Raw genomic sequence first — 16,702 nt, forward strand, 5'->3', positions numbered from 1 at the left:
TGTCCACACTGCCTCTCTAACAGCATTGTATACTCTCACTGTTTTTGTCCCTGAAGCCGTCAGACAGAAGGCAAAGCTCATCTCTTTTTCTATGTTTTCACCTCCCGTCCACATGACTCCCAGGTTTTTGAGCACTGACAAACAGACACTTCACATCAGAAACGCTGCTGGCCCAGTTTTATTTTTGAAAACTCTAGGGTTGTGTTTTAGTTTGAAAACTCTGGGTTGTGTTGTTAGTCTGGACGGACAGAAACTGAGACCTTTGGAAACGATGATGTCACACCCACGAATAATGAAAAATACAAGTGTTTCTGACCTTGTTGTCTTTGCTAGCAGCTGTTGTTCAGTTTAATTCTATATTTTAACCTACAACTGTCTTTAATTGTTCCTGGTTCATAGTATTTTCTTGCAACCAATCAACTTTAGCCGATCTGCTTCCTGTTTTTACCGGCTCGCACACGCTCAGTGTACATGATTGCTCATGTATGCGTTTGTTTTCAGTGTCGGTGTGTTAGGAGATTGCTTCTGATACGGAGCTAAAACAGAGATTGTTTTTTGTTTAAAATGAAAATCGTAGTAGCTCGTGAACGTAGATGAGTCAATAGAAAGATGTAGGTGAACATTTACTTTGTTGTTCTGAACACATCTGAAAAAAACAGATCACCACAGATTGTCTCAGCTGGGTTCACTAATCTGACCCGTGACATTCTCAAATCTCTATTTACAGACTTCTTCTGTTTGTGTTGATTTGATTTGTTCTCAGTCGTTCTGTTGCTGATGAGTAAAGGTTATAAACGACAGGTGTTGGAGGCTTCTTACCTGAGGACTGCTGTGACTGGCCGGTGGATTTGTGAACCGGTGACTCGTTAAAGTTCTGTGCTTCGTGTTGGACGTTTCTCTGACCAGTCTGACCTTTGAACTTCCCTGGTGAAACACTGAACGAACAATATGTTGACATCTTATGTTAATACAGGTTGATTTTCCAGTAGTAAACATGCTGCTTTGCAAAGACTTGGAGCTCCACTTGATGCTGCACTCCTACAACACTGTCAGACTCATGATGGACAGAGAAATCATTCTTTTTAGTCCATCCATTCTCCTTCCTTGTGCCTACTTTACCCACAATGCAACTCGGCTGCAGACAGTTGGGTTGTGAGATTGGGGTGTGTTTATGCTAGTAGCAGCTAATGTAGCCTGGAGGCGGGGCTACAGAGGGCAGGTGAGTTCACTTCTTTCTATCTCCACACCTCCAGATTTTTGTACTTTTCAGACTTCTGGTCTTCAGACCCAACCAACGCTGACTCAAGTGACATCATTGAGGACACTGTCACTCCATCATGTGACAGAACTTAACAGTGGAAGCAGCAGCAGCAGTATTGCTAACGTACAGTATGTAACGCGTCTAATTCTTTGGTTTCGGTACATAAACAGAGTTTAAAAGGAACAGTTTTCATTCTCAGGACATGATGAGCACTTAAACATGAACCGGACCTTACGTCCACAGTCTGGTTGTCACTGGGGTGGACGACGATGGCCACCTGTCTCCAGATGGCGCGGACTACTTCTGCCGACTGAAAGGAGTGGATCTCCCTCAGCAGGACTCTGGGACACCACGTCTCTGGGGAAGCTCAGGTTTCCCGTACCGATGGCCGGGAAGGACAGGGACGCCATCTTAAGCTTCTCCGCCTCCTCCAGACAATATCTGACGATGGTTATCAACGCCTGAGACAGAAAGAGGACGCAGAGAGAACGAGTGAGACTGAGAGGTCAACAAGCTGCACAGTGAATTCAGTGAGTGTGAACTATATATATGGACGATGAAAGATGCCAAATAATCCTGTGATTGGAAAGTTGTTGGTTTAAATTCCCCTGAACTACTCTGCTGCTCTGAGCAGTGGAAATTAACAAAGTACATTCACTGATGTAAAACTTCACTGGAACATTTCCATTTATAGAGGCAAACATTTACTTTTCTTTTTCTTGACTTCACTACATTTATCTGACGACTTTAGTTACTACTTATTTTACCGATTTTACCAACCAAACATATGATGAGCTTTTAAAACATGACGTTCTGTCGTAGGTTAAACTACCCACCAGTATATGTGTGTTAAATTAGCTCCATCATCCCGGGCTGCAACACCACAATGCTACTTACACAGTAAAGCATGAGTTATATAATACAATAATATATAGTGTAATTCATGGGGGCTATTTTTCTGAATTATGTTTATTTTTACTGGTTTTTACTGTCTTGCTAGTAAAACTGTTTACAAGTGACAAGCGCAGGACTTTTAATTGAAATTGAGTGTTTTAAAATTGCAGTACTGCTACTTCTTCCACTCGTTCTCAGTGGAGGAGTATTGGGTAGCTGTAGTTACGAATGCTGCCACTGGGTGATACTAAAGAGTCACCACCAAACAATTCAGTGCAAAGTAGAGGGAGTTATGTCAGACCTCCAGGGTTCCTGAAGTAAAGACCAGTTTGAGTGTTAGAGGGACGTGAAACACTCTGATGCATCAAAAGATGAACAACTGTGTGAGAAAATATTCTTAGATAAAAAGCTGAAGGTACAAGAAGCCTCTGGACATAAAAACTGAAGGAAACTGATCCTCAAGTCTATACAAGGCTGAGCATTTTATTTTTCAGCGTAATATTCGTTTAAATCTTTCTCAGTCGCTCTGTACTGGTGTATCACCGCGCTGTGTTTTTAACCCCCTGAGTGAAACCTCTCACCTCCTCTGCCTGCCCTCCTCTGTTGTCCCAGAAAGGGCAAACAGCGTGAAAGATTTTCTGACAGGTGAGTTTGAAGCCGTCGGTGATGATGACGTTGCCGTGCTGCAGCGTGGCCACCCCGGCTTCGGACCGAACAGCCAACTGCAGACCGGACCCGGCTGCCTTCAGGATCGCATTGGAAACAGCTCCCTGGGTCAGATTCATGTTCTCTGAGATGGTGTTGACGATGACATCGGTCTGTGGATCAGAATCACAGCGTTGTACACAAGGTCAGGACAACAGCTGAAAGGATCAGTTATATCATCAACAGAACATTAATGTGAAACGACCAGTAAAGGCCAGAGTCTCTATCTCTTGCCTCGACTACTGCAGAGCTCTTCCTTTGTGCACACAGAAACCCTTACAGTGGTCCATAATGCAGCAGCCTGTCTGGTCTCTGATCAGCCCAAAAGGTCACATGTCCCTCCGCTACTCATCGACCTACACTGGCTACCCATGGCTGCATCATCAAATGGATATTCAAGGGTGTTGTAGACAAACACTCTTGTTCAACAATACGATGCTCAACAGAAATAAAGGGAGTCAGATGACTTCACCTGCTGAAAGAAGTCCCCTCAAACTTTTAGTTCTCACTGTTTCTCACCTTGTGTCACCTGCTGCTAACACAAAATAATCAAATACATACGTCTTGCATTCTTAGTGCCAAAGTACTGCCCTCAGTGTTAGTATCCACATCCGCACAATACTGCAGTTCATCATAAACTACATTATTCAAATGATCAAATGACTGCAGGGTCAGTACTCACCCTCTGGTCCTGAATGTTTCCTTTGCAGAGAACAATCTTCAGACCCTCAGCGGTGGTCTGCTCCATCCTGCCCGGCCTGCAGCCAATCAGAGGACAGGACTGATGTCATCACAGCGAGTACAGTCAGCATTACTGCGTCCAAAGCTTGTTACTCAGAAAGTAAAAAGTTAGGTCAGTGGTACCAGCCACATCTGGCCCTCCAGAAAAAATATCAGTGAGAGTTCCTTCACAATGCTGCTCCTTCTAGTCCTTATTCTTACATTTTGGTGTTTTTGCTCCTGATCCTATGATGGACTGGGAATAACAGATATCTCAGACAATCAATAACGTGGTCTTAAATACTTCACTGAAGAACTAATTCAAAATTAAGAACACAGAAGAAGAAACAGAAACCAGAAAAGAGAGATTAAAGAAAAGAAAAGAAGATGAAGAACCTTACCCTCCATGTTCTCCATGTCCTCCATGTTCTCCATGTCCCTCAGGCCTGGTGTGTCCCCTGGGGCTGTGACCTCCCCTGTTACCCTGCTGGCCCGCATGAAATTCAGCTCCCCTTCCTCCTCCTCCTCCTCTTCCTCTTCCTCTTCCTCCTCTTCCTCCTCCTCCTTTTCCGCCTCCTCGACCTCGACCCCGCTGATGTCCACTGGCAAGAGAATAATAAAATAAAACCAGACTGTCTGATTTACATTTTGTTTATTGAACAGATGTAGAAACATAAAGCAGTGACTGAACGCAGCTTCTCTGGAGTCCTCAACTGACAGTGGAATCTCTAGTCTACTGTTCATTAAACCCAGAAAATGCTAAAAGTCCAAAAGTAAAAACATTCACTTACCAGCACCTCTAAAGTTAACAATCAACGCATTAGATCTGTCTTTCTAATTCATAAAAATACAAAGTGTAAAAACACAAATTTGTCATTTTAAAGGTGATGGGAGCAGCAACTTCCTGAGGTCTGTGCTGGTTGTATGACCCCAATGTAAAACAGCTACTTGGTGGATTACATTTCTGTTTTTCTTCTTTTAGGTGGATTTTGTTACTTATGGACAGAGTCAGGATAGCTGTTTCCCCTGTTTCCAGTTTTCATGCTAAGCTAAGCTAGCTCCATATGTACCATACGAGTGGTGTCAATCTGAATATCTTACTCAAAGTGTATTTCACAGAATGTTTAACTATTCAGTTAAATCCTTGCAGTATGTTCTGATCAACAGTAAATGTTCAGTGTAGTAAACAAATTACCCTGAAGCCCAAGCGCCTTTCCCGCCTGCCTGCTCTGGTGCTGTCATGGTAGGTCCCAGGTCAATGAACTCTTGGTTGACAGCTTTGGCCAAGGCTCCGACGGTGTTGTTGTTGTTATCCACCAGGTGAATCTGAGTCAACGATCCCGGACCTCGTGGACTGTCGCAGTACTCCTGCACCGCCTGAGCTATGGTCTCAGCACAGAGGTCAACAGGAAAACCAAACACACCTGAGCTGATGGCGGGCAGGGCGATGGTGGAGCAGTTTACCATCTCTGCTTGTTTCAGACTTTCTTTAACAGCAAGCTTCAGACGTGACACTGACGTCTTCTTGTCAGAGTCAGAGAAACGTGGACCAACTGCATGAACGACATACTTGCAAGGCAGGTTACATGCATCTGTTACGATGGCGTCACCTGGGCGTAGTTTTCCATTTTTGGAAATATAGTCGTTGCTGATCTTCTGCAGCTGTGGTCCTGCAGCCTTGAGCAGTGCCAAAGCCAGGCCACCAATGTGCTGTAGTTCCTCGTTAGCTGCATTAACCACTGCGTCAACGCTGAAGCTACAGATATCCGCCTTGCTAACTGAAACCAGAACTCCACTGGTGGTCTTCACTTTGCAGTAACAAAGGCCACTTTCTTCCTCGTAGTTCTCTTCCTCCTCCTCATCCTCTTGATTCTCTGGACGAAGCATCACCACACAGCTGAACTCTGTCATTATTGTCGACAGGAACATGCTTCCATATGACTGGAAATACTTCTTAGCTCCAGGCTTGTCAACAATGAAGTTGTCAGTGAAGAGAGTGCTGGTCAGTTCCTGAAAGCAGGACTTGGCTTTCTGAACGTGAAGACGAGCCCCGGCGATGATGAATCTTGGTCGCTCTGGGTCAAAATCGACTGTCACGCCATTAGCTTTGGCAATACTGAACCAATCATGTGATTTCTTCTTCTCAACGAACTGAACCACAGCACAGGACTCAACACGAACGGTTTCTTTAACTTGTGAGTAGTTCACAATGAATTCCTTGAGGCTGGAGCTGACCTCTTTGACTGGAGTCTTAAAGCCAGCCACCGTTATTTTGTCTCTTCTCTCTGGGTGGATCTGAATGTCCACGGTTTTCTTCTTTGAGAAGTTGTAGGCATCCAGAAGTTGTTGGTTCAGGTCCATCCAGTTGTGAAGTTTCAGAACTTCCTGGTCTTCCACATCCAGAGTGTTCACATCTAAAACCATCTTCATCCTACTCTCTGCTTCAGCGAGGATGCTGTCAGAACTCCCCAACAGTAAAACCCCTTTGTTGTCAATGCTGTAGATGGCGCTGATCCCTTGAGATGTGAACAGGTCCTGTGACATGTCCATGGGATCCACTGCCTTAAGAAAGTCTAGAAGACCTGTGGGGATATTCAGCTGTTTTTTACTCATATGCACATTCCTCTCCAAGATCCATGCTTTAGCCTGGAAAACCTCTGCACGGAGTCCTGAAATGGTTAACTTCTGAGAACCTTCATCGTAGGAGAGGTTCATGTCAGGGGAAATGTTGAGTGCAGCGTTTTGCAGCCCGTCCTGCTTCAGGATGTAGAACATTGCAGGGGATAAACTCATCACCTCAGAGAGACCATTTCTCTGCCGTTCGATCTGACTCATGGCTTTAAGAACAAGGTTTTCCACAGGAGCTTTGATTTGTTTTATATGGTCAGCTCGGCCAGCCACCATCAAAGCCCCCTTGGGTGCATCCAGCACCAGGTAAGCGTCTTCCTTGACAACCGAACGGACCTCTTTCTCTGCAGCTTTCCATGCAGGTGCATTCGCTGGACATTCAAAGGCGGTGTAGTGAGACATCAGCTTACGGAAGGCCTCTTGAGCGGTACCTGCCCAGTTTTCTACATGTTTTGCAGTCAGATCTTTCTGCCTCAAAAAGTTTGGGAGAGGGCTGAGCTTCACCTCAGGATTATCCAAATCCACACTGCAGAAGTACGGACGCATCTGATCGTTGATGCTTTTTAACTGCTTCTTCATCAGGAGGAATTTCCAGACGGTATGGTGAACACCCTCAGTGACGGGATCGGGCATCTTCCATGTTGGTCGTTCTTTGCCGTACAAGGCGGTGCCCAGGGACTCGTGGTATGGATACATCTTGACAGGGGTGGAGCCTATCATGTAGTCTGTTTTTATGCAAATGTTTTCCACAACTGTAGCAATACAGGGAATAAAGGAGGAAAGCTCAGGTAAATGGTTATTCTACTACAAATAAATAATAATGATTTTCTTTGAAGTTTCTATGAAGATTCAGTTGTCCAGGTCACGGGATGCACTATATGTCCAAAAGTACATGGACACCCACACTGTCCTTTGGTCTTACTTTTGGTCAATATTTCGCTGTCGATTTTTCACTCTTGCAGTGAAGAGGAATCTTAATACTACAGCACATACTTTAGAGCGTGTACTTTGTGTAATTTGTAGAAGTACTTGACTGGTCTGCACAGTCCCCTGATCTCAATACCCATGGAACACCTTTGGGATGAACTGGAACACTGACTGAGCCAGATCTCATTACCAACACCAGCGTTGGACCTCACTGATGCTTTTGTGGCTGAATGGGAGCAAATCCCTGCAGCTGGTTCAACATCTGGTGGAGAGACTGAGACCAGAAGAGTGGAGGCTATACATATCAATGTCCATGGTGGTGCAATCAAAGACTCAACTATAATGTGGATATATTATGAGGGTGTCCAAATACTTTTGGCAAATAGTGTATTTCTTGTAGTTTGGTCTTTAAGGCCTCTCAAAGCTGGTCAGCATGTTCAAGCCTTAGACTTACTGTAGTACCTCTACACACACTGAATCCACTTTGCCTAATAAGAATTAAATTTAAAACCTTTAGGGTCACTGAAAGTGACAATGGCAGCCTGTTCATTCTGGATCATGATGATTTTGTCCGGTAGAGTCCAGTTCTTCTCAAAGTACAGATCCAACATGTCTAAAAAAAAACAGAAACAGAGTTTCTAATCACAAAGACAGAAAACTTAAACGATGAAAAGGCTTTCAACTATCCAGAAACACCTGAGTTACTAGAGCTGCTCAGTATAATATGGCAAATGTGATGTAAACCAACACATGATGTGATCATCAACTTGAATGTGAGATCATTGTCAGATTTAAAATGTCACATTGACATATCTACATTTTCTTCTGGTCTCTGTGGATGAAAGTCGTTCTAAAGAAAACTAGTAACAAAGAGTTTGGTGATTTTCCAAACCACTATCCAGCTTTTATTCAAAGTCACTTACAAATGAGAGACAACACTAAGACTTCAGTGCAGTAAGAGACCTAATAAAGATTAATCGACACTTTGATCCTTGAGAGAGATTTTATTGTTGAAGAAAATTTTCAAAGCTGTTGAAGGATTTCTTGAGATTTTAAAATCACTATTTTGTGATATCATTATTACTTTGTCATGATTCCTGGGATTTCTTACCATAAGTTTCAACCACAGAACTGCAGAAAAATTTATTGTATAATCAAATTTTTTCTTACATAATCATTAGTTCATGTGATAGTAAAACAGCAGTTCCTCCTCCTGCAGGCTGCTTTTGAGGATTGTGTGACGACAACATGTATTTAATAAACTAGTGGGATGTAATACACCTACACCCTCTACCCCCAGACACTTGAGGTCAAACAGTGTGTGAACAGTTTGTGTACCTTTGACCACAGTCGGATGAAGCCTCTCCACTCGGACGCTCTTTGCTGCCTCCAGCGGTCGAGCGGTCAGTCCCTGTTTCTGCATCTTGCTGCTGGTCTGACTCACAGTGAGGAACTTCTCTGCATCTGCAAAACACTCCACATTACTCCTTTCAGCCTGGAACAGGCTCGTCAGGATGAAACCAGGCTGTTACAGGCTTCAAAAACAGAGCCACCGTTAGGAGGGAGAAACAGTATCCAGACTGAAGGACAACACATGCAATCAATCTGTAATCGAAGAATAATTTTAGTATGAAACTTCACGACCCAGCTCCTCTTCTTCTGTGCTTTGAAACGTCTGTTCACGTCTGTTTGCACGACGTCCACGTGCACATTGCCGTCTGCATGTTCATGTACAGTTCAGAGACAATCACAGATATTTATCGGTATCGGAGTGAATGTTGTCTGATATTTTGCAGTTTTAAAAGAACATATGCAGAAATACATGCTTGACATCATTTAGAAACTGTGTCATTACACAGTTTGTCCAGCAGAGCGCGCTCCCAGTCCACTCTTTACCGTAGTTATTTACAGTAGTATCAGCAGTATCTGTGACCGTCGCGTTTGTGAAAAACGCTGCTGGAAAGTTACTAAACAACAACCCCATCATTTCCACAACAAATGGACCAACAACCTGTAACAACCCGTTGTATATAGAATAAGATTATTGCTCAATATATTGATATTGGAATTTTCTACCCCAAACATCCTTCATCAGGCGAGCTCTGGTACAGTTCCCATTTTGTTGTAACAGTGGTTGGTTTATCAAATATACCACATACTTTATTTACATATATTTAGGCTGTATAACACCTCAGCCAAAGGCAGTGGCTCATGACCTAGAGTATTGAACTATTATTGTCTATTATTAAGTATTATTAACTATTATTCCTACTACTATTGAGCTGCTGGACACTTGAATTGCCCCTGGGGGATGAATAAATCTATGTATCTGCTTATTATTAGTTAACGATGTTATTAAATTAGTCTCTCGTTTCTTTGATATTAGTCAGTACTTTCTTGGTGTTGCCTTCCTTATTACTTCAGGTCAAGTTTTTCCAAAATTGTCCACAATAAAAAAAAAAGTCAGCTCCTGATGTTTTTCAGTTTGGAGTCTTTCACATTAAACGTGACTCATTTAGTCTCAGACTCTGTGTAAAAGAATCTGTCCTGGTGACAGTAACACAGTGTGTCATCCGTTACCTTCCGGCTTGGTGAAGGCGACCACGGCTCTGTTGGATTCCCAGATGATCTCCAGACTGAAGCCGCTCTCGTCCGACCCTGAGACGTTCTCCACCAGCATCATCAGCAGATCCCTGCACATGTTGTCCGACACGTTCTCCAGCACCACTGCAGAACTCTGGACGGACTCTGAGTCTGAGATGCGACAAGTAAAAAAAACCTGCTTTATCTTCTCTGCATCATTCATTTAGTTATGTGTATTTGTTTGGGATTTTTGACGTTGAAATTGAAAGTTGAAAATTTTACAAAAACTATATTTAGCACGTATATAATGCAAAGATTAACAACAACCAAAAGTTGTGTAATTATATATTTCACAGGTCTGTTACTTCCTGTTAATGCCCAAATATTTTATGAAAGATTCCTGGGAAAAGCCATAAAACTTAATATTAATTATGAGGAAAGTTTATTTTGTTGTTCTTTTTAAACCCAAGTTAATTTGCTTTAATTATTAATTTGTAATTGAAAAACTTCTCATTGCATTGTATAACTGTGCCAAATTAGAAACAAAAATAATAATAACTTAATTTTTTATATATTATATATTCATGCAAAGATGCAGCATAAACACATAACAGCTCTGATAACAATGCAATAAAATATAAAATTAAATAATATACTTCTTTCCAGAAAACTCTATCCTCTGATGAAGGACAAGCAATGTGGCTGAAAACTCTGGAAAAACCAAGTAAGTGGAACTTGTTATTATTATTATTATTATTATTATTAATAATAATAATTTTTTTATTAAATTCCTGGAAAAACATCAGGTAATTGTTGAAACAAAAAATAAACCAGTTATAAAAACTTCACTTACTTCCAGAGTTTTAAGAAACAGCTGAAAAACTATTTTTATGATTTTAATTAACTATACTTTGCTTTTACTTGATACATTTTTTATTTCTTTTATTCCTTTTTCTATTTTTTTAAACAGTTTTTTTTACATTATTTTATTGCCCTTTTATTTATTATATTGTCCCTTATGTCTGTTGCTGTTACTTGTGTTTTTGATTTGATTTTCTTCTGTAAAGCACTTTGAGCTGCAACTATGTATGAAAGGTGCTATACAAAATAAGTTTATTATTATTATTATTATTATTATTATCATTACTGTGTATTCTTTATATTCAAACACAGTGTGTTTTTACCCTGTGTGTTTGCTGCAGCAGCTCCAGCTCCAGGTTCGACCTCCGACCTCTGAGTCTTTGAGTCTGTGGATGAATCTGAGGATCAAGAGAATCAGGTTTGTCCAGTTCAAATTATTCATCTGCAACATGAACACAACTAAACAAGACGTGATCATCTGAGGAGAAATAAACTATCACCATGACGATAACACGTCTCATTCAAACCAAAAAAGAGCCAAATATTAAATTAAATTTTGTAGAATCTACATTGTTTATAAATAAATATTTCTATTTTGTAAAATAATGTAAAGACAAGTTTCTTTTGATGAGTTTGTTCGGTAAAACCTCGACTGCATCAGCTCCTGACGGGACGCACATGAAGCCCGGTGATACTGAACATGCCCCAACAAACGCTTATTTCCTCGATAAAAACTATAGAAATGAAACAATATATTTGTGAGGTGTTTTCAAAGATTAATGTTTTCAGACGAAACCAATGAGCTCAGAGCCGAGAGCCACAGACAGGAAGCCAGAAAGTGTTGAGAGTCGGACTAACTTCCTGTTGGTTGACAATCTTGACAATAAGAAAAATACAGGATAACACCTGACTGATCATTTACATCAGCATGACGTTAAAAAGACAGCGGCCATAAAACCCTGAACATGGAAGAAGAAGAAGTTCAGAGGTGAGTTTTACCTGAGACATCGTTGCTGTTCGTCGTGCTCTAAGGAGACAAGAACAGTAATGATTCAGTCACACAGAATGAAAACATGAAGAGGAATAAACATCTGTTTAACATGCAGACTGTAAACACTGCAAAAAAAATGAATCAAATTAAATTAAATAAATCAAAATAAGCTTGAAACTTAAACTCCTTTGATGAACTAAAATAAACCAAAAACACAGGTATGGCCCTTTAAATTCAGCTATTTTATCGTGTGCAGCTGGTGGATAAAAGCTTTGAAACCATCGAGAACAAACTCACAACAACCACATTGTACAAATAACTTAATACAATAAAATGTGTTAAGAGACAAAGTCAGTATCAGGTTTTCCAGGTTCTGTGAAAACAAAACTGACTGTCTGGTATCTGATGATGAATAAAATACATAAAGGATATTTTTACTGCTGCTCAGTCAGTAAATGTTTAACAGCTCTCCATAAAACTGACCTCAGTGCAGTTCAGTGAGTTTTAGCTCCGTTTTAACAAATCAGCTGATATTCATGATCTGACCTTTATAAACTGGAGTTGATTTAAACTCAGCTTTATTTTACACCTTCAAAATGTGTCAGAAGATGTTTGAAATATTTTCATTTGACTGAATGTTTCATCCATAAAAAGCTAACAATGACGTTAAGAACAGTAGGAAGAGCTGCTGCCTCAACATGTGACCTCCATGTTGTTTTTATTGTCTTGTAAACCTCATGTGGATCCACACCCTGAAACCACAGAAGAAGAACATGGAGTCCAGGCCAAACCTCCTACTGCCATCACACATTCAGGAATTTATAACATGTTGATCACAGAAGTGGAAACTTGTGATGTCATAACAGGAGCAGGAGGCTCCACCCCCTCCCGCCCAGTGGTGGAGGAAGCACTCAGACCAGTGAACACTGTACAAACACTGACCTGATTCTCTGATCAGATCATTGATCCTCAGTCATTTTACTGTTGTAGCCGCTTCAACTAGGTCATATACACTTTATTTAGTGCACTGGTACCCAACCTAAGGGTCGGGCCCCTCCACAGGGCCACCAGATAAAGAAAGAGAGAGAAATCAAAGATGATTCACTGATCTGGATTCAGTTTCTGAGCTTTAACCACTCAAATTTTGACATTACAACTGTGTTTTTCAAACACAACTTTTTAGGTGTAAAATAAGTTCAAAAATTAAGATATTTTACTGAGGTAAAAGTATCATTATCACAATTTAAATAAAAAAATATTCTGTTACAAATAAAAGTGCTGAATTCAAAATGTAATTTCAGTATAAAAGTCCTGTATAAAAGTCATGATCTCAGATCTCAGACATCTGAAACGTGACACAACTAGATCCTGATTTGTATAAAGTCACAACCAGAACATTGTATTTTATCAGCATTTATACCTGTTTTTGTTTTATACGTAAAAATCATCAGTAACTTTAAATATCACTAACAGAAACTAGCGATACTCAAGTGAAAAACAAGAACCTCCAAACGAAGGTAACTACATCTCCACATGTTTACAGTAAACATTACGACACAGAGAAACTGCAGCCACAAGTGAGTTTTACTGCATTAAAATGAATTAATAAATAAAACAAATATGGGATCAGACTTGTTTTATTTAAAAAGTAGAATCACCCTCCTCCATTCTCCCAACATAGAACCAGCTACCCTCCCTTTTCCTGACGCCGTCCCACCCTGATAATCACTTGCTGCAGGGCGTTTCCACTGTAACTGACCTGAACATCACCAGAGGAGAAACTCGGAGATGCTTTTCAATCAATATGAGACAGAAACATTTATTTAAAGCTTCATATTTTCTTCTTCTTCTGTGTTTTATTTGAAGTGTTGATATAAAAAGCATCTCAGTGTAGTTTTACATCTCCTCTCTCAGGCTTCTCTCTGGAGCTCTAGTAACAACAGGTCGGTGAGCCAATCAGAAGAGAGGAGGCTCTGAGCCTCTCTTCTGATTGGCTGACTGTTTTCTGAGTGATCCAATAAAAATAAAGCAGATTTCAGGTAAAAACACTCAGAGAAACCAAATCCTGCAAGGTTTGGATGGTGGGGTTCACTGCGTGTTAAAGTGGAATAAACACTAAATGAAAACAGCAGTGGAATCAGAAGTATCAGTGTTAATTTGAACAAACAACATGTTGATGGTTTAAATGAAAACTCGACTTACTGTAGCAGAAAGAAGCCGTAACCTGATGGTTTGATTCTCCACGTTGATTTCATGGTTCTCCCTCGCGAGGACTCGCTGTCTCACTGCAACCAGAGCCAACAACAGAGTCCTGCTTCATTTCCCAGCAGCTAACAACTCTAACAACACAGATGTGAAGCCTCAGAGAATCTGAGTCAAAACCTGAAAGAACAGGAAACAGCCCGCACACTGCCGACCACTCTGCTCACTTTTGACATTAACTCCACTTTTTTAATGGAAACACTGGCCGGCAGGTGTTGTTGACTGTTACCATGGAAACACATCTTTTTTTTTTTTTTTACGTTTAAATCAAGTCCAAGAATTCAGATATTTAATGAAGTAAAAGTAACAGTATCACAATTTAAATAAAAACAAATATTCCCTTACAAATAAAAGTCCTCACTGTGCAGCAACCTGGGCCCTCGTCAGTTTATGTTACTGAATTATTATTATTGATACATTAACATTTTAGCAGCGTATTAATATTACTGTTGGCTGCAGTGGAGATAACTTTACTCATTTTAAATACGATTTAAAATATAACGTTTTTAAACTCAGCAACTACAGCTGTCAGATAAATGTTTTAAAGGTTTAAAGTAGAATAAAATTAATATATTACAGTATAATAAAAGTAGTTAAAATTATACCTGGGTAAAGTATTTAAGTAAATGTACTTAGTTATTTTCCACCTCTGATTTCAGACTAATTTAAATTGAAATGTGTAAAAGCAGCATCTGGTTTAACGCTCATTATTATATTACATGTGTTTTTTCTTACTTCAGTTCTTAAATAAAAGAAACAGATAAAATTTCAACAAAATCTTTTTAGTAATTATTATTATTATTATGAAAAATAATTTAAAAAACAAAACAACAACAAATACATAAATTAAAAAAAGGACAAATATATCATTTAGGTGACCTGGACTTCTTGTTTGTTAACAGTCTGAGAGACTCAAAGTAAAGAGATCAATTATCTGTCAATACATCTGATTCACCTGGGTGACATCACCAAGCAGGAAGAGGGGGGTGAGTGGTGGCTGGAGAGGCGCAGTGCATGCTGGGAAGTCAGATGACATGTCTCAGTGTTTATTAACTTTATTTGCCTGATAGACCTGTTTGATGAGGATGTGTAAGATTTAAAAACTTCTAGCTGATAGTTGATAACTCAACAGATCAATGGCCCGAATGTGTTTCATGAGCTGACACGTGACGTCTTACCTCTCCGATGACGTTTTAAAGTCAGTTTCTACATTAATCAGAGCTGGAAAGTTGAAAGTGAAGATTAAAGATAAATTTAATGAGTTTAACTGGATACAAATATGAATCTTTGCGTCTTTGTTCGGTGGTTAAATGTTGTTTTATTATGATATTTTTTACAGTGTAGATTTTCAGGCTGTGTCGCAGCGAGACTCGGGCCTGTCTGTCGTTTCTGCAGGAAAGTGTTTAGACTCTTCTGTCGGACTGTCTGGACTCTTAAACCCGCTCTGACGGAGACCTGGACCCGGTGCTCTGCGGTGAAACGTGCCGGAGACTCACCTTCCTCTGATCGGAAGAACACGGCGGCTCTCGGGGCTCCGTCCTCCACCTCCACCCGGCAGTCTCCTCCGCTCGACTTCTTCTTGCTCTGGAAGTAAAGCTGCAGCTTGTTCTTCAGGGTTTTGGTCTGAACCTGACTCCAGTCTCCCTCCACGGTCACCGGCCGCGGACTGTCGGACCCGTCCATCCCGCCGTCAGGTACAAACACAAAGACGGACTGAGACGAGGCGGCGGAGGCTCCGGATTCACTTCGTGCTTTCACTTTCGTTTCTTCACTAAACGAAGGAAAAATAGAAGCAAGTTCAGGAGCTGACTCACCGAGGGAGGAGGATACAGACCATACATCACTTTATCTGGGCACTTTATTTATATAATGAGTTTTTATAGTAGCCGGTTTATTATCATATCAAGTGAAAAATAGAACAATATAGATACTCAGTTTAGTAAAGCGGAGGAGACTGAGACGGTCCTTGTGTTTCTCTGTTACTCAGGAACTATTTTCACTCGGACCATCCAAACTTTTATATATTAAACTGAGATCTGTCTGCTAATTAGCTTTACCATTTAAAGATGATTACACATGACGGATCATTCTCTATTAAAGCAACGTCACACAGTTCAACTGGCGCCATTTTAGTCAACAGTCATAAGCAACAACAGATTATGAATTTTGTTTATTTTATCATTCATTGGTCTACACCAACACAAATAGTTCCGCCACTTGACTATGCTGGACTGTTGCTTAGCAACATATTTTCCTGACCTGATGACGTCATATGAGCGCACCTGGAGGTGTCCAGGCTTCTTCCCTTCATCCTCCTCTGACGACCAGACATCATTTGATTCAAATGTTATTTCTGGAAATATTTTCATCTTTGTTTGTTACAATCTCAGATCGATAACGACCGTTAATGTGACGCTAGTTAACGGTTAATAGAACACCTGTGAAGCGGAGTGATACATGTAGTTAAAAGTCCCAGTGCTGTTATTCTCTATATCAGCACTCATGGAGTGACTCTCGTCCAATCAGATCGCTTGGTCAGAACGAACTATTCATTTATTTGAATGAAGGAATTCAGATGTTGCAACATGTTAAAAATATATCAAATTTCTCTGATGAACTTTTCCTCTCTGCCTCGTTAAGCATATTGTTCTGAACGATGCGCTGCTGCTTTACAATATTATTATAGTAGTATTGATTTATGAGATCATATTTATCAATCAACAGTTACTGATTTCGTATTGTACAGAACATAGGTCTTCACCTTGAGTTAAAATACACACAATTGTTTATTTTATTGCTTATAATAAAAAAAGAATAGGCAAATATATTATAAGACAATGAGAGACTCACAAAATAACTAGTTTGTATTT

General features: G+C 40.4%; 1 protein-coding gene across 1 annotated transcript in view; it reads right to left on the reverse strand.

The window, feature by feature from the left end:
- Positions 1 to 15,603, reverse strand: part of LOC111236973 (poly [ADP-ribose] polymerase 14-like) — a 32,289-nt gene extending 16,686 nt beyond the window's left edge. The window contains exons 1-11 of the mRNA XM_022765896.1: positions 15,329 to 15,603; positions 13,773 to 13,855; positions 11,579 to 11,606; positions 10,903 to 10,977; positions 9,716 to 9,889; positions 8,474 to 8,599; positions 7,647 to 7,748; positions 4,776 to 6,960; positions 3,982 to 4,182; positions 3,543 to 3,618; positions 2,737 to 2,973 (exon numbers count right to left, since the gene is read on the reverse strand). Coding sequence (XP_022621617.1) covers positions 2,737 to 2,973; positions 3,543 to 3,618; positions 3,982 to 4,182; positions 4,776 to 6,960; positions 7,647 to 7,748; positions 8,474 to 8,599; positions 9,716 to 9,889; positions 10,903 to 10,977; positions 11,579 to 11,606; positions 13,773 to 13,855; positions 15,329 to 15,515 — 3,474 coding nt within the window. The 5' untranslated portion in view covers positions 15,516 to 15,603. The remainder of the gene's footprint in view (positions 1 to 2,736; positions 2,974 to 3,542; positions 3,619 to 3,981; positions 4,183 to 4,775; positions 6,961 to 7,646; positions 7,749 to 8,473; positions 8,600 to 9,715; positions 9,890 to 10,902; positions 10,978 to 11,578; positions 11,607 to 13,772; positions 13,856 to 15,328) is intronic.
- Between the last annotated feature and the right edge of the window lie 1,099 nt (positions 15,604 to 16,702).

The sequence above is a fragment of the Seriola dumerili genome, unplaced genomic scaffold (genome assembly GCF_002260705.1).
Source record: "Seriola dumerili isolate Sdu_G_001 unplaced genomic scaffold, Sdu_1.0 BDQW01000784.1, whole genome shotgun sequence".
NCBI classification, from domain to species: Eukaryota; Metazoa; Chordata; class Actinopteri; order Carangiformes; family Carangidae; genus Seriola; species Seriola dumerili.